Here is a 22,994-nt window from a genome sequence, read left to right as displayed (position 1 = left end):
TTGTTAATCATTCTATTTCTACATATACAGTACAGGTAGCATAACCAATAAAGGAGTTGTAATTGTTGCCACTACAGTTTTTATATCTCTACCCTTCGATGTCGTCCTCGTCGGTCTCGTTGGCCTTGTGCGGGGTCTTAATGTTGTCACCTTTCCCGACCACAGCGATGTCGCACTTTAGATATCCTTTGCAGCCCGCCGTGATGTCATCAGGGTCGGAGAGGATGGCCCACTTGTGGTAAAACTGGTGTTCTGGTATCCGCATTAGTCAGAGCAATTTGACGCATGACACAAATCTCCATGCATTTTTTATGTTTTTCATATTACCAGGCTGAGAGTAGACAGTCCCAACATCCATCTTGAAGGTTCCCACCAGCGTTCCGCTCCGAAGAAGGTTTTTAGAGTGAATAACCTTGGCAAAGAATGGACTGTATGTCTATGGATGTTCTCATTCATCAAGGTACTTGTGTTCTCAGGACATTCAATCGATCACAACTGGACTGTTAATGCTCAAAGACTTCGATTTGACTAGATTTGACCTATCTATGTCTATGAACATTAACTGATGGAGACTGCCCGGATGAGAGGCCAAACATCTTTGCAAACAAACTTAATAGTCCAGTTGTAATCGATTAAATGCCCTGAGAAGAAGTAGGGCCTGATCCATTAAGATCCAAATACAATGTAGTATAGGTAAAGTGTGTTGAATGTGATCTACTAAGACTGTGTGTACAATTGATAACTGGTGCTGACTGCCTTATTTTAAATGAGGTCTTCGTGTGTTCTACTGGCATTATGTGCCCATGAAAACACTCATTTGCCTCCACATTCATGTTATTGTGCTCTCCAACCTGTGCGCGATGTTGTTGAACATGCAGCAAACATCTACAATCTTTTCTGCGATTAAGAATCACAATCCATCGATAGAACGGAAACTATTTATATACGTAGCGCGCTGAGGCTCTGCATTTATCCGTCACAACATCGCAGTGCATTCGTGTGTTCAGAATGATCCAAATGCAAAAAAAATACGTATCGTGAGACGTGTTTTCATGTGAAAGATGTATTATTATGCTATATTTTTGAAATGGAAAAACAAACGGCATAAAGAAAAAAAAATGCCAGCAGACACCAAAATAGGTCTATGGAATTTGTTTCAATCAGCAATTTCAGTTGACCAGCAGCGAGAGGGCTCAAAGGGGCGCGTGATTTCGCAATGCAATTTGTGTGCTGAGTAGCCATTTTTGCTGGACGTAGTTTTTATTTACAAGATTGTATTGTAAGTTAAAGTTAAAGTTCCAATGATTGTCACAAACACACTTGGTGTGGTGAAATGTGTCCTCTGCATTTGACCCATCCCCTTGATCACCCCCAGGGAAGTGAGGGGAGCAGTGGGCAGCAGCAGTGCTGCGCCCGGGAATCATTTATGGTGATTTAACCCCCAATTCAAACCCTTGATGCTGAGTGCCAAGCAGGGATGCAATGGGTCCCATTTTTTTATAGTCTTTGTTATGACTCGGCCGGGGTTTGAACTCCCAACCTACCGATCTCAGGGCGGACACTCTAACCATTAGGCCACTGAGTAGGTAATGTGAGCGAAAGCAAGAAACTGAATTAAAATAGATCGTACAAAATAAAAAAAATGGAGGGACCTCACCGAGACAAACTTTACCCTATTCCAAATCCTCAAAAAATAAGTTAAATTGGTGGAATTAATCCATATCAGCACATCCAATTGACACGAGATTTGAGTAAGATTATATATATTTTGTCAACGGAGTCAGTTTTTATAACGGTGAAGAATTTCAGAATGCAAAGTTTGTTAAGGCTCATTGTCCTACATTCCAATCGTGTGTAATCTATGGCTTTCATGTCGAATGGGTCCCAAATGAAGTGAGGGTGCCCAGCCTCATTTCATAAGCGTGTTTTCCTGAAAAAACAAGCCCATTATTACTTTTAAATAGTTTATCACTGTACTACTACTCCGAAAATAATACTCATTCATTTTTGTATTTACCCATGAATAAAAGTAAATGTACAACATGCTTTTTTCTAAAATACTGTTGTTTTTTTGTTGCCCGCAGCTAGATTGGCTAACGCTGACAGCCTACTAAACGCTTTGTATGTAAGTAAATTAAACATGCTTTAATTTAAACTTACCAGTCTGAAAACGCCAGACTGGAAAGTCACACCAACATGTACCAGGTGATGACGTTAAAAGTCATGTTTGATCGTCTCAAGGCTGCTATCCAGGCTATTTGCCATCTCTTTATTAGCTTCATAGCCCGACTTCCTTTGGCTTTTTTTTTTTTCTAATTCTGAATTGATTGTGGCAGTTAATGATGCCGTACGTTTGAGCCATCTTTTAATCTTGTTAAAGAAAAAAATCCAAACTTAAGCACATAGTCTTGCATTCAGCCATGTAAATAAGCAATTGAAATTCCAGCACGACCCACAATACAATGCGTTTCCACGTCACAATTTCGAACCCGATAAAATTATAAAATATATAATATGCTTTTATTTCAGACTGTCCACATATGTTGACACACACAGAAGTAGTATCTGTTTTTGCACCGCCGTGTGCGTAACTGTGTCAGTTCGTACATACTTTTCAGGTGCGGTAAATAAAGACGCAAAATAGCGCTCACTGCCTTGATAGACCATAATGCGTGCATGTGCATCTTCTTCTCCCAGTATTGTGAGCATTCTGATGATCAGCAAATATTCGGCATATCCACACAGACCGACACGCTAAATGTATTGCAGCCCCTTTTTTGCTCAGTTAAGAGACACAATCCTTAAGGTTTAGTATATCCGCTATGAGTGTGCTATCAGGTTTGCACGTGTTTTAGTACACGCAAATCTTTAGTAGATCAGTCCCGTACTGTATGTTTTGTAGTATTGAACATATTTAGATAGTCCAAGAAATGATGTTAACAGTCCTTACCGATAACTTTATGATCTTATCGAACATGACATCAGGAGGGACGTGGAAGTCGAAGACAAAATACTGCAAGGGGAAGAGAGTAGAAAATATTTAAAACGCTGATACTTCAAATTACTTCCAGGAGCACATTTCTTCCCCTTAGATTCACTGTCGAAGGCTGAAAAGCGGAAGAGAGAGAAGATTTCTTATAACGTAGGATCATCGATGTAGAGTTCAATAGCAAGTGTTAGAAAAGTAAGAGCCATGATAGCCATCTTTTCATTATGGTGTGCTGCCACCGCATGGGAGAGCGATGGTTAACGAAAGAAAAAGTCAATCTGGATTTCCCATTTGTAAGAGAAGCCTGTTGGTGTGCAACACCTCCTTTGTAACCTCACCTCATTGCTCTGTAGATATCAGTGAAGAATATAAAACACCATTTAATGGAAGAAAAAGAAACGGGACAGAAAGCTGGAAGTTTACTTTTCAGTCCGTGGGCCCTAAGGGGGTTTTGTCACAAACAAAGGAATCAATAGCAGACTGATTCTTACTTTATCTCACCACAGGACTCACAAGCCAGAGGTTGAGCTGATGCTAAGCATTTGTGCTACTGAAGCTCTTTGGGAACACTAAGACAAGGTATTGCTTTTAGGAGCTTCTACTCTGCATTGTGCATTTTATTACTTTGATGTCAGAATGATCCCTTAGTCCTAGCTATAAACACATTTGCACACACATTTGAGAACCTCTTCATTATGATAAGTTACAGGTCTACACCACCCAAACATAAAATGCCCCTGCATGTACGACGTCAACTCTTTTTCATGTTTTGAAAGTACTGAAATCTTACATCACCATTTTTCCACTTATTTTATCTGACTGGCACTTGTGTCAAGAGGAAACCCATCCATCTGCCCTAGTGTTCAAAATGGTACATTCCCATTGTCTGGTATCATCTCCCATGCACAAAACCAAAATCATGTCCCTGCAGGATCTCAATAGGCTGTTACACTCGATCAAATAACTGTTCTCCTCTGCCCAGATCTAAAATAGCAGTCATTTGCTAGCATTAAAAGCCCTCAAACACAAATACGGATTGTTTTTTTTATTCCAATTTAATTTTAAGTTATGTTTCTATTTACGGTCTGAGTTACAGTAGTACCTTTTCCCCATAACTAAAACCAGTAAGTCTTGTTGTCTTACTTCACTACCTTTTAAACTACGAAGAAGCCTGGCGGACAAGGACAAGAATACATCATAAATAGAGTGCTCTACAATGTTATTTTTACTTTTTGACAATTGAGTCAATTGCCATCAGGCACAAAACATTGATGCAATGTTGATTATACATACATGTCCTTTAAAGGCCTACTGAAACCCACTACTACCGACCACGCTGTCTGATAGTTTATATATCAATGATGAAATATTATCATTGCAACACATGTTTAGTTTACTAAATTACAATTTAAAATTTCCCGCTGAGTTTCTTGTTGAAAACGTGGCAAAATGATGACGCATATGATGACGCGTGTTTGTGAGGTCTCTTGTTGTAGCGGACATATTAGCCCAGCATCACACAGGGCTAAAAGTCGTCTCTTTTCATCGCATAATTAAACATTAATTTGGACGTCTGTGTTGCTAAATCTTTTGCAATTTGTTCACTTAATAATGGAAACTATAAAGAATAATGCTGTTGGTGGAAAGCGGTGGATTGCAGCTGCTTTTAGCACCGAAATACAGCCGGTGTTTCTTTTGTTTGTTGTGAAGCTTTAACACAGAGCGGTCAAGCGAACATGTTTCTCTACGTCAACTAGCAAGTCTTTGGATGGGAAAATTGTGATATTAAGTCGTCTCTTAGCGGAGACTTCAGTGGATTATGTGACCTCCTCCTGCAGCTCAAAAAGGCAGCTGTGATCTTGGCTCCTCTGCTTCTCTCAGAGACACTGGCGTTCACCGCAGCCATCCGACTTTCAGGTATGACTTTACAATCTCACTAAAACACTATTAAAACAATAAGCAGATAAGGGATCTTCCAGAATTATCTTAGTAAATGTGTCTAATTACATCTGAAACGGTCCCACTGCAGCCGCCTGGAGCCGTCGCCTGGAGCTGTCGCCTGGAGCTGTCGCCTTTTCTTTTTTTTGTTGTGCTTCACTCTAACTTTCCTCATCCACAAATCTTTCATCCTCGCTCAAATTAATGGGGAAATTGTCACTTTCTCGGTCCGAATAGCGCTTGGTGCTGGAGGCTATGATTATAAACAATGTGAGGATGTGAGGAGCCCTACAACCCGTGACGTCACACGCTCATCGTTTGCTACTTCCGGTAAAGGCAAGGCTTCTTTATTAGCGACCAAAAGTTGCGAACTTTATCGTCGATGTTCTCTACTAAATCCTTTCAGCAAAAATATGTCAATATCGCAAAATGATCAAGTATGACACATAGAATGGATCTGCTATCCCCGTTTGAATAAGAAATTCTAATTTCAGTAGGCCTTTAAAAGTGACTTCGAAACAATGTTGAAAAATAGTTGTATTAGTAAATTGAGACAATGTTGAAGTCTAACGTTGGATCCATGTTGTTTGTTGGGAAATGACAACATTTTAATGGTCAACTAAACATCTCAACCTGACATTGAATAAACGTTGTCAAAAAGCATTTTGTTTCAATGTTGTATTTGCGTTGTAGAATATTGGTTGGGAAATGACCAAAATTCAATGGTCAAATCAACGTCAGAACCAATCAGTAATTAAAGGTCTTCAAAAAGCATGTTACAACGTTAAGTTTGAGTTGCTCAATGTTATGGCCTAATTCCACAAGTTCTCAATGTTGTTTCAATGTCGTGTGCCTGCTTGGAAGATACAACTGAAGTTTTCCTCCAACCCAGAATCAGAATTGATATAATCCCATCATTCCCTGTGTTGACTTGCCCTTAATTACAATATTTATTAAATATTCTATTTTAGTTTCATTTGTTGATCGTGCTTATCAGAGCGTATGCTGAGGAGAAAGCAGACAAGTTGATAGGGAAAGTGCAACTAATGTTAACGGGGACGGCTTGGCGCTTTTGGGAGAGTTGCCGTGCCAGCAACTTAAAGGGTTCCTGGTTCGATCCCCAATTTGTACCAACCTCGTCACATCCGTTGTGTCCTTGAGCAAGACACCTCACCCTTGCTCCTGATGGGTCGTGGTTAGGGCCTTGCATGGCATTTCCCGCCATCAGTGTGTGACTGTGTGTGTGAATGGGTGAATGTGGAAATAGTGTCAAAGCACTTTGATTACCTTGAAGGTAAAAAAGCGCTATATGAATACAACCCATTTACCATTTGATCAAATAACTTGAAATATATGTTAGATTTAAGAAATGTTCACAGTACATGTTTTTGTGGGCCCGGGAAGCTTTTTTGGGACTCACTTCATTGTAGTAAGGACAATTGGTGGACTCCTTCATTGACGTGTACTTCTTCTCTTCTCCAATCTCTACACACACCACAGGGTCCATGTTGAGACCAATTAGCTGTCGGGCCTCGACGATCGTGACGTTAATCTGTTGGGAGACGACACAATAGTCAGATTAGACAAACTACTCCGTCAGACAGGAAACAGATCCAAAGGTATAAGGACAGCTAGCCAGTCGCAACATGACCGTTTTACAGAAAATACCGGTTAATCACATCAACATTACCCTCAGTCGGACATAATCTAATATTCCTCTGGATTCGTAGCCTTTCCCGACTTCCATTTTACAGTGAAATCTCCCATTGCTAAACTCACTTAACATTTGAGGTATTTTCCCAATGGAACAATTAGCCTTTGGATGAGATAAGGAGCATTGATAAAGAACTACATGCCTGAACGAATGACAACAGAAAGCCAGTTATGTTACAAGCGTTACAAACCTGGTAATCCACAGGTCGTCCGGAACTCGGCTCCATTTTGATATCTGGTTTTGACCTGTCCAATTCAGCAGAGTCATTTTTTCAACAGTTTCGAAAAAACATTCTTTCATATTTGACTTAATTTAATGCTTTTCTTCAACTGACAGATATTCCACCTCTTATTGGAGATGTTTGTGGTGACGGCAGTGACTGAAGCCAGGGAGATAGCGTCTGGTTCCAACATTCCAGCAAGACGCATCGCCCTCCTGTCCAGGTCCACCATGTCCAGGACTGCTGGCTCGTCTGAGGTACAACCAGTTGATACATGGTTAAAGTATAGCTGTATAAGTGGTGATAGCATCCTTTTGCGTTCCTCTACAACTTAAAGGCAATGATTAACATGTACAATTGATTTACAACAGATTATCTCCAAATATAAACATAACATATTTTTGGAGTGCAATTCTAAGTACCGTACTGACACAGATATAAGAAAACCTCAGGTGTTTTTTTAAGTGGGTCGTTGTGTTGTGGCTATACTTCTGGTGTGTAGTCAGTGTCAGGACAAGCTCTAAAATCATTTACAGATTTTTTTTCTAGTGGGAGGAAACATGTCTTATATTTGGGTCAATGCTCTACTATGTGGACTAGCCCATGTCAAATTGAACATGTTTTGTTCTCTAGACTATGAATACACGTTAACCTGTTTTTTTCAAACTATTTTTTTCTGGGTAATATACCGTTCTATATTCTGATCAATGCAGTATTTGTGGACGAGCCCCTGTCGTTTTTGTTATACATTAATCAATTTTTAGACCAGAAAGACAACCTGTTTTTTCTGACTTTTTCGAAAGAAAAAACATTTATATTTCTGTTGATACAATATCTGTACAGTGGGGCAAAAAAGTATGTAGTCAGCCACCGATTGTGCAAGTTCTCCCACTTAAAATAATGACAGAGGTCTGTAATTTTCATCATAGGTACACTTCAACTGTGAGAGACAGAATGTGGGAAAAAAATCCAGGAATTCACATTGTAGCAATTTTGAATAATTTATTTGTAAATTATGGTGGAAAATAAGTATTTGGTCACTTCAAACAAGGAAGATCTCTGGCTCTCACAGACCTGTAACTTCTTTTTAAAAAGCTCTTCTGTCCTCCACTCGCTACCTGTATTAATGGAGCCTGCTTGAACTTTTTATCTGTATAAAAGACACCTGTCCACAGCCTTAAACATTCAGACTCCAAACTCCACTATGGCTAAGACCAAAGCGTTGTCGAAGGACACCAGGAAAATAATTGCAGACCTGCACCAGACTGGGAAGAGTGAATCTACAATAGGCAAGGAGCTTGGTGTGAAAAAATCAACTGGGGGGGCAATTATCAGAAAATGGAAGACATACAAGACCACTGATAATCTCCCTCGATCTGGGGCTCCATGCAAGATCTCATCCCGTGGGGTCAAAATGATCATGAGAACGGTGAGCAAAAATCCTAGAACCACACGGAGGGACCTGGTGAATGACCTGCAGAGAGCTGGGACCAAAGTAAGAAAGGTTACCATCGGTAACACACTACACCGACAGGGAATAAAATCCGGGAGTGCCAGACATGTCCCCCTGCTTAAGCCAGTGCATGTCCAGGCCCGTCTGAAGTTTGCCAGAGAGCACATGGGAGAATGTCATGTGGTCAGATGAAACCAAAATAGAACTTTTTGGTATAAACTCAACTCGTCGTGTTTGGAGGAAGAAGAATACTGAGTTGCATCCCAAGAACACCACACCTACTGTAATGCATGGGGGTGGAAACATCATGCTTTGGGGCTGTTTTTCTGCTAAGGGGACAGGACGATTGATCCGTGTTAGGGAAAGAATGAATGGAGCCATGTATCGTGAGATTTTGAGCCAAAACCTCCTTCAATCAGTGAGAGCTTTGAATGGTTGACCAAATACTTATTTTCTACTATAATTTACAAATAAATTATTTAAAATTCCTACAATGTGAATTCCTGGATATTTTTTTTTCACATTCTGTCTCTCACAGTTGAAGTGTACCTATGATGAAAATTACAGACCTCTGTCATCATTTTAAGTGGGAGAACTTGCACAATGGGTGGCTGACTAAATACTTTTTTGCCCCACTGTATCTTTTTGTTAAACTATGGGTCTAACATCGACGGGGAAAAGACATCCAAACAACGGCTTATTCTGAACAGACCGTCAAAAAGCAGTGTGAAAACGGTCTGTAATACATAAGGTATGCGGCCCCTTTGAATTACTCCAATATATTCAAACTACGAAACATTTTTCTGAATAAATGATTACCGGTACTCTTTACAATACTTGGTTACCGACAGTTGTGTCAAAACGGGTGCCAAATACTTCACTATGTGTCACGTGAGGAATATGTGATTTCCTCAACCCAATCAACAAACATTATAATAGTTACGGTTAAATGTAATTAAAACAATGATTCTCAAACTGTGGTACGTGTACCACTAGTGCTACTAAGGCTCTATCTAGTGGTACGCCCAAAAAATATTTTAATACAAGTACAGTCTTTTATTTTCTTATATTAAAAACAACACTGTACTGTTCAAACTATGTGTATTGTTTCTGTTACCCAAAATATTAAATATAATTGTTAAATAGAACTTCTGCCCTGATTTTAATGAATACTTAGGCCTACTATGCTACTGTATTTTAGTGTAGGTCATTATGGTGATATTTGGAGAGCCAACTGAGGTGGTACTTGGTGGAAAATGTTTAAGTACCACTGAATTAGAATATAAAAGTTATTCATTTAAACTTACCTCGAAAAATAATGATTTGACATTTCAATCTATTCAAGAAAGCCAAATTTATAATGTTATTCAATACTAACAGCGTCAAATTACCAACAACTTATACATTCACCAGCTGCTTGTTCACACTACTTATTTGAATCAACATAAGCCAGAAAACAAGTTTTTATTTAGTTTGTCTACTATATAGTCCTGTTTACATTTCAGTTCAGTTTACCACAGAACCTTCTGGCCGGAAAAAAAACTACCTTGAATAAGTGTGCCAAAATGTACCATAAACAATATCTGGTTCAGTTTGGTACAGTATTCCTTAGAAAAGGTCCTGAAAACACAAACAACTGTAGTGTGGAGGAACACACCTTGTGATGGTAACGCAAGCAATCATTTCACTATACCGTGATGGACTGAAATGTACCACTTGGTAGCTAATGTACAGTCAGTCTCCTTCTTTCTACCCTTTTCATAATTTGATAATGGAAATACAGTACAGTACTCACTTTGGGCCTAATCTACTAAATGTTTGCGTGTACTAAAACATGTGCAAACTTGATAGCGCACCGAAAGTTAATTTACTAAGTAAATGCACAGAGGATTGCGTCTCCTGAATGGATATAAGAACTCTGTTTCAATATAAGTTGGAAATTGTGTTGGATGTAAATATAAACCGAATACAGTGATTTGCAAATCCTTTTAAACCCATACTCAATTGAATGCACTACAAAAACAAGCTATTTGATGTTCAAACTCATAAACTTTATTTATTTTTTGCAAATAATAATTACTTTAGGATTTCATGGCTGCAACAGGTGCCAAAGTAGTTGGGAAAGGGCATGTTCACCTCTGTGTTACATCACCTTTTCATTTAACAACACTCAATAAAGGTTTGGGAACTGAGGAAAGTAATTGTTGAAGCTTTGAAAGAGGAATTATTTCCCATTCTTGTTTTATGTAGAACTTCAGTCGCTTAACAGTCTGTAGTCTTCGCTGTCGTATTTTACGCTTCAAAATGCGCCACGCATTTTCGATGGGAGACAGGTCTGGACTGCAGGCGGGCCAGGAAAGTACCCGCACTCTTTTGTAACACGTGCTGAACGTGGCTTGGCATTGTCTTGCTGAAATAAGCAGGGGTGTCCATGAAAAAGACGGCGCATAGATGTTGTTCCAAAACCTGTATGTACCTTTCAGCATTAATGGTGCCTTCACAGATGTGTATGTTACCCATGCCTTGGGCACTAATGCACCCCCATACCATCACAGATGCTGTGATAACAGTACGGATGGTTTGCTTCCCCTTTGGACAGAATATCGAATATTTCCAAAAACAATTTGAAATGTGGACTCGTCCGACCACAGAACACTTTTCCACTTTGCCTCAGTCCATCCTAGATGATCTCGGGCCCAGAGAAGCCAGCGGCGTTTCTGGATGTTGTTGATACTGGCTTTCGCTTTGCATAGTAGAGCTTTAACTTGCGCTTACAGATGTAGCGACAAACTGTATTTAGTGACAGTGTTTTTCTGAAGTGTTCCTGAGCCCATGTGGTGATATCCTTTAGAGATTGATGTCAGTTTTTCATACAATGCCGTCTCAGGGATCGAAGGTCACAGTCATTCAATGTTGGTTTCCGGCCATGCCGCTTACGTGGAGCGATTTCTGCAGATTTATCTGAACCTTTTGATGATATCATAGACCGTAGATGTTGAAATCCCTCCATTTCTTGCAATTGCACTTTGATAAACTTTGTTCTTAAACTGTTTGACTATTTGCTCACGCAGTTGTGGACAAAAGGGTGTACCTTGCCCAAACCATTCTTCTGAAAGACTGAGCATTTTTTGGGAAGCTGTTTTTATACCCAATCATGGCACCCAATTAGCCTGCACACCTGTGGGATGTTCCAAATAAGTGTTTGATGACCATTCCTCCACATTATCAGTATTTATTGCCACCTTTCCCACCTTCTTTGTCACATGTTGCTGCCATCAAACACAAAAAAAAAAAAAGGGAAATAATTCCACTTTCAAAGCTTTAACAATTAGTTTCTTCAGTTCCCAAACGATTATTGAGTGTTGTTAAAAGAAAAGGTGATGTAACACAGTGGTGAACATGCCCTTTCCCAACTACTTTGGCATGTGTTCCAGTCCTGAAATTCTAAGTTAATTATTATTTGCAAAAAATAAATAAAGTTTATAAGTTTGAACATCAAATATCTTGTCTTTGTAGTGCATTCAATTGAATATGGGTTGAAAAGGATTTGCAAATCTTTGTATTCCGTTTATATTTACATCCAACACAATTTCCCAGCACATATGGAAATGGGGTTTGTACATTTAGGAGATATTTTATAGCACAACTTTGCAGTTATTGCTGCTGTTGTGCCAAAACCATTGGTTGTGCAGTCTCCAAGAGAACACCTTCGATGTGCTAAAAATAGGTTCTGTTGTCTTCTAGATTGCGCAGAAAAGGTGGCATAGATTATAGTTGTTTGTTGCGTGTTCTACATAGCAACATAACAAAACACCTTGATGCCGGATGAGCAGTACATGAGTGAATTTCTTTTTAAAATAGAGTGGTCTTTAGCATTTTTTTACGTTATCAAATGTGCACACAGTTGTGGTAGATCACCTGAAATACACGCACGAATAGTACATGCAATTTTCTAGTTTACAATCACTATTTATCAGAGGTGTGGACTCGAGTCACATGACTTGGACTCGAGTCAGACTCGAGTCATAAACTTGATGACTTTAGACTCGACTTGACAAAATGTAAAAAGACTTGCAACTCGACTTAGACTTTAACATCAATAGACTTGAGCCTTTTGACTTGACATGACTTGCTACTTTCCCCAAAACCCGACAATTAAAAAGTTATTCAGGGGCGCTCCGTATCTGTCCGTGTGTGTCAGCGTGTGTGCGATGACAGTGTGTGCGCTACCTGTCAGAAAACAGCCAATCAAATTACAACCACGTTATTTTCGTCACACAGCATTCAGCCAATCAAATTGCATGAAAACCAACGAAGAAGAGCTCTAAAACAACGCGCCAGTGAGGAAAAGTTGTGCCAGAAATTGTTTCGTTCGGGGATTAAAACTACGACTTGGTCAACAAAAACCGAATTCCAGTATGCAAAGCATGCGGTCCGTTCGAAGATTACAGACAGAGACGTAACAACTTCCAACTTCGTTCGACATTTGAAGATGCACAAAGAAGGGTAAGTTTTGAATGTAAGTTAACATTTATTGGCTGAGTAACGTAACTTTTATTTGCTTTTTAGTTAACTCAGCGAGGCTGTAAACTCACTGCTAACGTTAGAACCATAGACATCTTATTAGTAGACGCAGGATGGAGCGCTACTGGCGCTGACGTGACGCGGGGCCGCCATCTTGGAGTGGTGATCCGCTCCACCGAGTGCAATTCATTTGGCAGGAGCAATGAACTGTCAGCACATTTAATTTATTTTACCTCACTGAATACCACTGATATTCACGTGCTTTTTTGTAATACGTGTAACTATGATAAAGGACAATTTTTTTGGCGTGTTCATAGTTTGCTTAACAGTAATAGAATATTCATATATTCTATAATTGACCAGACGTCCAAGATCAAAACTGGGAAGAATAATCCCAAAAAGGGGGAAAAAAACGGTCTGCTATTTTTATGTTGAAGAAACAATATAATTAGGTTATATATACATGCATATATCCTACATAAACAATGTATGAATACATTAGATGTATACATATATCTTATAGATTGTATCTCTGTTGCTACAACACCAAACAGTTTATTCTGTCTTGACACTTTGTATTAATATTTTGTATTACATTCTTCCCTTAAATGATCATATTCACAGTGATGGTTTTATATGTAGTTTTCATGTAAGTTGCTTTGGATAAAAGTGTCTGCCAAATACTTAAACATCCATCCATCCATCCATTTTCTACCGCTTATTCCCTTTCGGGGTCGCGGGGGGCGCTGGCGCCTATCTCAGCTACAATCGGGCGGAAGGCAGGGTACACCCTGGACAAGTCGCCTCATCGCAGGGCCAACACAGATAGACAGACAACATTCACACTCACATTCACACACTAGGGCCAATTTAGTGTTGCCAATCAACCTATCCCCAGGTGCATGTCTTTGGAAGTGGGAGGAAGCCGGAGTACCCGGAGGGAACCCACGCATTCACGGGGAGAACATGCAAATTCCACACAGAAAGATCCCGAGCCTGGATTTGAACCCAGGACTGCAGGAACTTCGTATTGTGAGGCAGACGCACTAACCCCTCTACCACCGTGAAGCCCATACTTAAACATAAACATATATAAAGACCTGAAAGTCTTTAAATCAGCTAAAACCACCAATCTGTTTCACTGGATTCAGAATAAAAGCAAATTCTGTCTTACCAAACAATGTTAGTATTTGAATATTGTTACTTGAAGACTTATTCCTGGTTACAATTTTACTTTTAAGAAAGTATTGCCTATACTTTGCCTAAAATGAGAATGCATCATAATCAGTGGCAGCTGGTGAATTTTGTTTTAGGTGGGGCTGAAAGTTTGTAAACCAAATACCTGAAGGGGCATCATCCTCCCCCAGAAGATTTCTTTGTGATTTTCACATACAAATTGAAGATCTTTGCGCCTTCTCAACTCTGTGGTAATATTATTTTCACAAAATGCAACCATATTAATGTTAAATCTTACTTGTGAAAAGTAATCCCCCGATTCCTATTTTCAACAGTCCGCTCATTTGAGCAGGAAAACGCTGAACACCAGCCCAGCATCTTTGTTTGCTACCTGTCAAGTGTCAGTTTAGGCTGCTCGCCGGCGCCTCATCACCACTTCAAGATTGCGGCCAAATTGCTCACGTCACAGCTGCCAATGCTGCGTCTACTTATAATATGTCTATGGTTACAACCTCATTGTAAACACGACAATCTGTTGCGTCCACTGCAGTTCGCTACCTTATTCATACGTTTTGTCAAGTGATTTTTTTTAAGCAGGGTTGCATGAGGTACCTACAAATAATGTTGCGTTAGTCAATGTATCACACACAGTAACGTAACGTTAGACGGTGGTCAGCAGCACCGTGTATTTTAGCCACCAACAAAAAGACAAACATAGTCCAATAAAGGTCAGTTAAAATGTATACTATATTAAGAATATGTGTACATATTCCATTGGGCCGTGAAATCTAAAAAGTACAACTCTGTTCCTTGTTATTTTCATGTATTTGTTATGTTTTTTATGTGTACGCACACATCAACACACACACAGTATGAGATGAGATCAATAAGATAAGGTAGGAACAGAATGGAGACTGCTGTGGAACTAGTTACAATGCAATATGCCGTGGAAATACAATGTTAACACCTTTGTGCAAATAACTACAGTTGCACTTGTTTTTTTCAAATGTGTTCATTCTGTAAAGGAATGAGTTAAATGTTTAGAATAACTTCTTAATAGTGCTATTATGAAGTGCAATGTCAGCACACTTTTTTTTTTATAATAAATACATACAGCGTTTTAAAAGCATACACAATCTGTGTAAATATATTAGTCTGTGGTTAAAAGGACTTGAAATGACTCGAAACTCAAAATGCAGGACTTGGGACTTGACTTGAGACTTTCCAGTCTTGACTTTGGACTTGACTCGGGACTTGCCTGTCTTGACTTGGGACTTGACTCGAGACTCGAGGGCAAAGACTTGAGACTTACTTGTGACTTGCAAAACAATGACTTGGTCCCACCTCTGCTATTTATCCATCCATCCATTTTCTAACTGCTTATTCCCTTTTTTTTTTTTTTTTTATATAGTTGATTTACTTTACAAAAGAGAAGTGTAGGATACTTCTCTTGTTGCCTTATTTAAATTTGACTTTATTAAATGTATTTATATTATCATTTGGTGCAGCCGGGCTGAAGCAGGAGGGGATAGAAAGAGATAAAAAGGAAGACAGAGGGGGAAATTGTGGGGATAAGAGAGGGATTAGACAGAGAGACAAAAAAAAACAACAGCAAACACAACAATAACAACAAATACAACAACAACAGCACATACGATATGTAAAAATATGATCTAAAAGTGATAGCAAAGAAACAGTTAGTGAAATAAATAATAATATAGAAATGACAATGAGCATTTTTACACTACAATTGGAGCAATACAAATACAAATAGAAAAAGTGCTATTGATCATGAGCAATACCAATAGTTTACCTCTATTATCAACAATACAGTTGATCAAATGCAATGATAAATATACAAAATGATAACTATAAAAGATTAAAACAATTAAAAAATAAAAATAAATTAAAAAAAAGAATGCCGAAAGATGGAGGGGAATAATCTACAACCTATAGTAATATTGTAGATTGTTATAGTAACAATAGGTTAAGCTTTGTCAGTATGCCATGTGTTACCCAGTTTACCCTAGGGCAACAATGTTGATATATGTTTGAGAAACGTGATTATGTGTATGAGTGTATGTATGTATATGTACTTGTATATGAACAGAATGTGTATATGAATGTTTGTACAGTAAATGTATATGTACAGTATATGTATGTTTGTCTGTACAGTAAATGTATATGTACAGTATATGTATGTTTATCTGTACAGTGAATGTAAATGTACAATATGTGTATGTTTTTACCGTGAATGTGCGTGTAGATGGACGAACTTGGAATATGTAGGTATGTACTGTATTTGTGTATGTATGTGGGAGCGTAGGTACCTATGTACAGTATGTACGTTTGTATGTATGAATAACGGTGTGTGTGTGTGTGAGTATATGTGTGTTTGTATGTACAATATTCCCTTTGGGGTCGCGGGGGCGCTGGGGCCTATCTCAGCTACAATCGGGCGGAAGGCGGTGTACACCCTGGACAAGTCACCCCTCATCACAGAAAATCACAATTTAGTACTTTTTATTTGGGGTCTTAGTAGATCAGTCCTTTTGGTGTGAAATTAGACTCATCTGTTGATATAAGGCCAAATATTTTACCTCCTTTCCTGGGATCATCTTTCGAGCTCTTGATCTTGCCGAGCTTCATGACCGAAGACACTCCCCTCGCTGCTCTGGTGGTATTGAGAACAGAGACAGAGAGAAGAAAACAATATCTTGAACTTGTGGTTGATTCTCTTAAGTAATGTCCTTTAAGGTCACTTTCCATCAGCGGGCACAGACCCATCAGGCGTGCTCCGACAACCAAGAGGCAACCAAACACCAACGAGTCAATCATAGTGACTGGCTCCGACATTTAACTCCTGACAATGCGAGTCCAACTCATCACCAGCCACAATCCTCCAAAGCTACGTTCACAAAAACAGGAGTGTCCGGTTTCCTCACATTTATTTTATCTGGATCAAATAGCTCTACGACAACAAAGGCTTGTGATGTCACCGGCGGCAGACCACAAACGAGAGGCCTTAATAATTGAAGAACGTGTATTACCATCCAATTTGCTGTGGATATGGATACATGGCAGTAAATTGATGAATAAGGTTTTCCCTTTGTTTCCTCAAGCATTCAGAGTTGAGTATACTGTAACAGGAGACCAGTTTCTGTTTTGATCCCCGCGCCACGTGTGGAAAAACAACAACAGAGCGTTTTGAAGAAAGGCAGATCAACATTTATATGGAGAAAAAACATTTCAAATCATGAAGCACTTTGTTAAGGTATAAATGAGGTAATACTGTAGGGATCGCCCTACAGATCTAATTTACTTTTAACACACTGCAGTAAACACAATATATCATTTAAATATACATTCATTAAATAACAAAGAAGCTAATCAATGTGTATGCTAACAAAACGATATAATATTTATGTTTTAAAAACAAACGTGCATTCTGCTGAGTCAAACAAACCCTTGTTGTTCACTAGGGCAATGACGGAGATTCTATTTTTCTACATATAATACAATATACCATAACAATATTTTCAAGTTGTTATTTTACGGCTAAATGATCACGTATTATTGTTTTAAAATCAATTGCCGTGAATAAACATGCATTCACTCACAAATATATGATAGAATGCTTTAAATTAAATACATTCTTACTATAAAATATTTTGGGGTATGTAAAAGAAGGACTGTAAGTCCAAACTATAACGATCACATATCGTTGCTTTACAATCAAAACCATAAATAAAAGTTGACTTAGTTATAAAAAATATTTTATAGAAAAAAAAAAACACTTCTTATTGTATAGCGACATCATCAAAAATGTGCGGTGCTGGAACAATTTTTTAAAGAAGTGATTCCATTTTAAACATAATATAATCACAAGCAGTGACGATCAATCTTACAAGTGTTATTTAGTAAATACATTAAAAGATATATTAATGTATATGATTATCTGGCTCTGGAAAAATATCTGCAAAATTCAGCGAGAAAAAAATGCTAGCTTAAGATCATCTCTATCAACAAGCTATAGAAAGAATCATATATTCTTCATACATACCACACGAAAACACTTATCCAAAGCTATTCAAATGAAGTGCAAGGTTGTCAAAAATCCTTCTTATGAACTTTTAAATGAACATATTTGCAGTCTGCTAGGTCCTGCAGCTTAAAATCCACCAAACAGATGAGAGCAATGAGTGGGTGATGTGTGGATATAGGCAGGGAGATTTAGAGAGTAAGGAAGGGGGTTAGGTTATTCCATTGGAGGAAGAGGGTGTGAATATAATGTGGGGATGGAATTTAAAAAAAACAATGGATACATGGTATATGTAAGGCAACTGTAAATCTATTAAATTTTATCATTATTATTACATCTTTCTTTAACAGGTTAAATATAATCTTATTTTAAATTGATTTAATAAACAGTTAAAAACTATTGTAATTGTAGTTTATAATAAACAGACATATAAAATTAATATATACATTTGAATTACTTTTTATCTCAAAATGTTTACATTTATTTACCAAAAATGTTCGGGCTTTTCAAGGTAACTGAAAACAGTTTGATAAACATTAAAATAATCTTCACTTTGTAATTTTTTGTTTGTTTGTTTTTTTACCCCTTATACTTACTGAAGCCCTATTTTTCTTTAACAGATTAAATATAATTTTATTTTAAATTGATTAAATAAACAGTTAAAATCAATTATAATTGTAGTTTATAATAAATAGACACATATACAATTTATATACACATTTGAATTACTTTTTATCTCAAAATGTTTACATTTATTTACCAACAATGTTTGGGCTTTTCAACGTAACTGAAAACAGTTTGACAAATGTAACAATAATCTTTACTTTGTAGTTTTTGTTTGTTTGTTTTTTTTACATTTGTTTAACAACATCCATCCATCCATCCATTTTCTAAACTCAAGTTATTTTCATAGAGGAGTTTTGTCAATGCCCTGGTCTACCATTAAATAGAAAGGCAAAATAAAAGTTTTTTGTAGTAAATAAGCATTTTGAACAGCAAACTAGTCCTACCAAACATGACCAATAGTAAGCCTGACAGTATCGGGCAGATGCAAGTCCAAAGCAAAGAAAGACCGGTGGGGAGATTTCAAATTACATACATCCAAGTAAAATATATTTACAAAAAAAAATACAAAATCTAAATGACATTCTGACAATAAAGTTGCACGTGTGTCAACATATTGGGGTCTTTTTAAGCTAATATAAATTATGCAAACAAGAAATAACCTTTGTTTAATCATGATTCATCCAAATGTAAAGGTGTGATTTAGTTTAATTAACAAAAAATATATCATTTGACACGACTACTTTAAACATAGGGTGAAATGAATGTAAATACCTTGGTCACCACACATTGCTAGTACAGAGATTTCCTGTTCAAAAAACAAGGATAACCAAATGGTTTACAATACACCGGAATCATCAAGGACTATTTGAAAAAGGGAGTCACGAATGACAATGGAAAAAATGTGTCTTTTGATTTTTCTGCTTGTTTTCATCTCATTTGTGGTATTGAGGCAGGAAAGATCACATGCAAGGACAAACTGCTTGTGTTTGTTATGACTGACTTACATCTTTTTTTATTACAGATCTATTTTCTTGACTTTCGAATTGATGCCCACGTTCCATCTGCACTTTGAAGTTTGAAGGTACAAATGAAATCAATGCACATGAGAGAAGTACATTCACACATTTGATGCGGACACGTGTACCTAATGAATGCAAGGTATAACAGTTCAGTTTCTGCACACGTGAGCATCAAAATGAATATGAACTGAGCTGTGTATGCTTGCAGGAGGGAATGCATGAGTGCAAATCAATAATATATGACAGCATGGATAGATTGCCTTGTTATTACGTATGTAAATGCTGCCTCATTCCCACAATATTGCACCACAAACCTCCGATTCATACAGTATGGCAGATCTCGGAAGCACGGAAGCGGACTTCTGCGCGGCTTTGAACGTAACAGTGTCAATAGTATGGAAATGACTAGGAAGCGAAGCTGGCAAAGATCAATAATTTATTTGTGTGTTCTGCAAGGGGGCTTTGCTGAATAGCGTTTGACACCTGTCTGTTGCCTCACCCCACAGTGATCACATGCACATATTTAAGCACATTTTGCATCTCTCACATTGAGCGAGACACACAGAAGTTCAGAAGAGTTATCTAAGCACATAAACGTTCAGAAGAGTTACATCATTCATTACACTTCTTTACAGTCTTAAAGGCCTACTGAAACCCACTACTACCCACCACGCAGTCTGATAGTTTATATATCAATGATGAAATATTAACATTGCAACACATGCCAATACGGCCGGTTTAGTTTACTAAATTGCAATTTTAAATTTCCCGGGAGTTTCTTCTTGAAAATGTCGCGTAATGATGATGTGTTAGCGTGACGTCACGGGCTGTTAGGAAATATGAGCGCTGCACACACACATAGCTAAAAGTCATCTGCTTTAACCACATAATTATACAGTATTTTGGAGATCTGTGTTGCTGAATATTTTGCAAGTTGTTCAATTAATATTGGAGAAGTCAAGTAGAAAGATGGAGTTGGGAAGGTTTAGCTTTTAGCCACACAAATGATTCCTTGTTTAAAATTGTCAGCCTCGCTTCCGTCAGTCTACCCCAGGGCACCTGTGGCTACAGATGTAGCTTACCAACACCAGGTGTGAATGAATGATGGGTTCCCACTTCTCTGTGAGCGCTCTGAGTATCTAACAATAGAAAAGCGCGATATAAATCTAATCCATTATTATTATTATTATTATTATTAAAATTCCGGGAGGTGAAACTTACTATGGATCACAGCGAACATGAATCCCAACCGAATGTCAACCAGCAGGTTTCGGAGACAAAATTTTGGTAAAAAGTCGCTTCTTATCGGAGATCAGCTGAGCTTGCGCCGTCCATAAAGCTGCCGTCGACTTCCCTGACACACTGCGTTAAGACACCCGTGGACACACACCTCCGACTATCAGGTACTGTTAAACTCACTAAAACACTAGCAACACAATATAAAGATAAGGGATTTCCCAGAATTATCCTAGTAAATGTGTCTAAAAACATCTGAATCCGTCCCAATGCAATCGCGGTTTTTTTTTTTACTTGTTTTTTTTTCTTTTTCTAGTCCATCGCTATCAATATTCTCAAACACGAAACTTTCATCCTCGCTCAAATTAATGGGGGAATTGTCGTTTTCTCGTTCCGAATAGCTCTTTTTGTTGGAGGCTCCCATTAAAATCAATATGAATATGTGAGGAGCCATCAACATGTGCCGTCATTGTCTGCGACTTCCGGTAAAGGCAGGGCTTTTCTGTTAGCGACCAAAAGTTGCGAACTTTATCGTGGAGGTTCTAACTTAATTCTTTCAGCAAAAATATGGCAATATCGCAAAATGATCAAGTATAACACATAGAATGGAACTGCTATCCCTCTTTAAATAAGAAAATCTCATTTCAGTAGGCCTTTAATAGTGTGAAGTTCTCAACCTTAACATGATTTACTGTATTTCTTTGGCAGGTTCATCCCTTTTAAATATTTTAAACTCCTTGTGTCTGTGACCTCATGGGTGAAAATTGATTTGAAGATGTCCGACATAAGGAAGGCCGAGGCAGTATGGACCTCAAGTGAGGTTTTTTTTGGTTCAGTATTCACTATTGTATCAAAGGGCATTGGACTCATGATTTTCATCACCATAGCCTACAGATGTTGCCTTGTATCACACAACAAATGCTCACGCTGCACTGCCTGGATCCCCATGTATCAGGTAAGGGACAAAAAAATCTTCAAAATTGCTGATATCATCGCTATAAAACACAGAGAAGTCCCTATTGGAAATACCTGACATAGAAAAGAAGCTTACAGTGATATTTTTCCACAGTAGTCTATAAAGGATATAATAACATGTATTAAGTGTAGCCTTGAGATCATGAGTTATAGTAATGACCTTTTACTTTTAGTACGAGGGTCGGCAATCTGCGGCTCTAGAGCCGCATGCAGCTCTTTAGTGCCGCCCTAGTGGCTACCTGGAGTGTTTTCAAAAATGTATGAAAACATTTTTTTTGTTTTTATATGGTTTCTGTAGAAGGAAAAACATGACACAAAACTTCCTAATTGTTATAAAGCCCCCTGTTTAATATGTTTGTGTTTCTGCATGTTTAACTTTCTCCGACGCTGCCACAGAAAGACGTATTTTATGCCACTCCTTCTTTGTCTCATTTTGTTCACCAAACTTTTTGTGCTGTGCGTAAATGCACAAAGGTGAGCTTTGTTAATGTTATTGACTTGTGTGGAGTGCTAATCAGGCATATTTGGTCAGTGCGTGACCGAAAGTTAATCGATGCTGACCTGCTATTTAAGCTGGATATATGTACATATTGCATCATTATGCCTCGTTTGTAGGTACATTTGAGTTCATTTAATCTATTTTACTTATGTCCTATGTGTATTTAATTCACGATCAAAAGTTTACATACGCTTGTAAAGAACATAATGTCATGAAGTAAATTATATTTATACAGCGCTTTTCTTTGGTGACTCAAAGCACTTTACATAGTGAAACCCAATATCTAAGTTACATTTAAACCAGTGTGGGTGGCACTGGGAGCAGGTGGGTAAATTGTCTTGCCCAAGGACACAACGGCAGTGACTAGGATGACTGAAGCGGGAATCGAACCTGCAACCCTCAAGTTGCTGGCACGGCCGCTCTACCAACCGAGCTATGCCGCCCCATGACTGTGTTGATTTTACAATCATTTTTACATCTCTTATTTTTTTGTGATAGAGTGATTGGAGCACATACTTGTTGGTCGCAAAAAACATTCATGAAGTTTGGTTCTTTTTCTAATTTTTTATGGGTCAACTGAAATGAGATTTTCTTATTCAAACGGGGATAGCAGGTCCATTCTATGTGTCATACTTGATCATT

The 22,994-nt window shown here is 38.1% G+C and overlaps 1 protein-coding gene across 16 annotated transcripts in view; it reads right to left on the bottom strand.

Annotated features, from left to right (window-relative positions):
- The window catches only part of otofa (otoferlin a), a 209,095-nt gene that overhangs the window by 75,262 nt on the left and 110,839 nt on the right, over positions 1-22,994 (bottom strand). For all 16 annotated transcript variants that reach the window (XM_061885616.1, XM_061885624.1, XM_061885628.1 and 13 more), the window contains exons 6-12: positions 16,615-16,688; positions 6,987-7,113; positions 6,832-6,886; positions 6,348-6,479; positions 2,951-3,013; positions 328-412; positions 93-252 (exon numbers count right to left, since the gene is read on the bottom strand). In XM_061885616.1, the coding sequence (XP_061741600.1) occupies positions 93-252; positions 328-412; positions 2,951-3,013; positions 6,348-6,479; positions 6,832-6,886; positions 6,987-7,113; positions 16,615-16,688 (696 nt within the window). The remainder of the gene's footprint in view (positions 1-92; positions 253-327; positions 413-2,950; positions 3,014-6,347; positions 6,480-6,831; positions 6,887-6,986; positions 7,114-16,614; positions 16,689-22,994) is intronic.

This window comes from Nerophis ophidion, linkage group LG24 (assembly GCF_033978795.1).
Source record: "Nerophis ophidion isolate RoL-2023_Sa linkage group LG24, RoL_Noph_v1.0, whole genome shotgun sequence".
Taxonomy (NCBI): Eukaryota; Metazoa; Chordata; class Actinopteri; order Syngnathiformes; family Syngnathidae; genus Nerophis; species Nerophis ophidion.
Note: the sequence above shows the minus strand (reverse complement) of the source record. Positions and strands in the feature narration are given on the sequence as shown.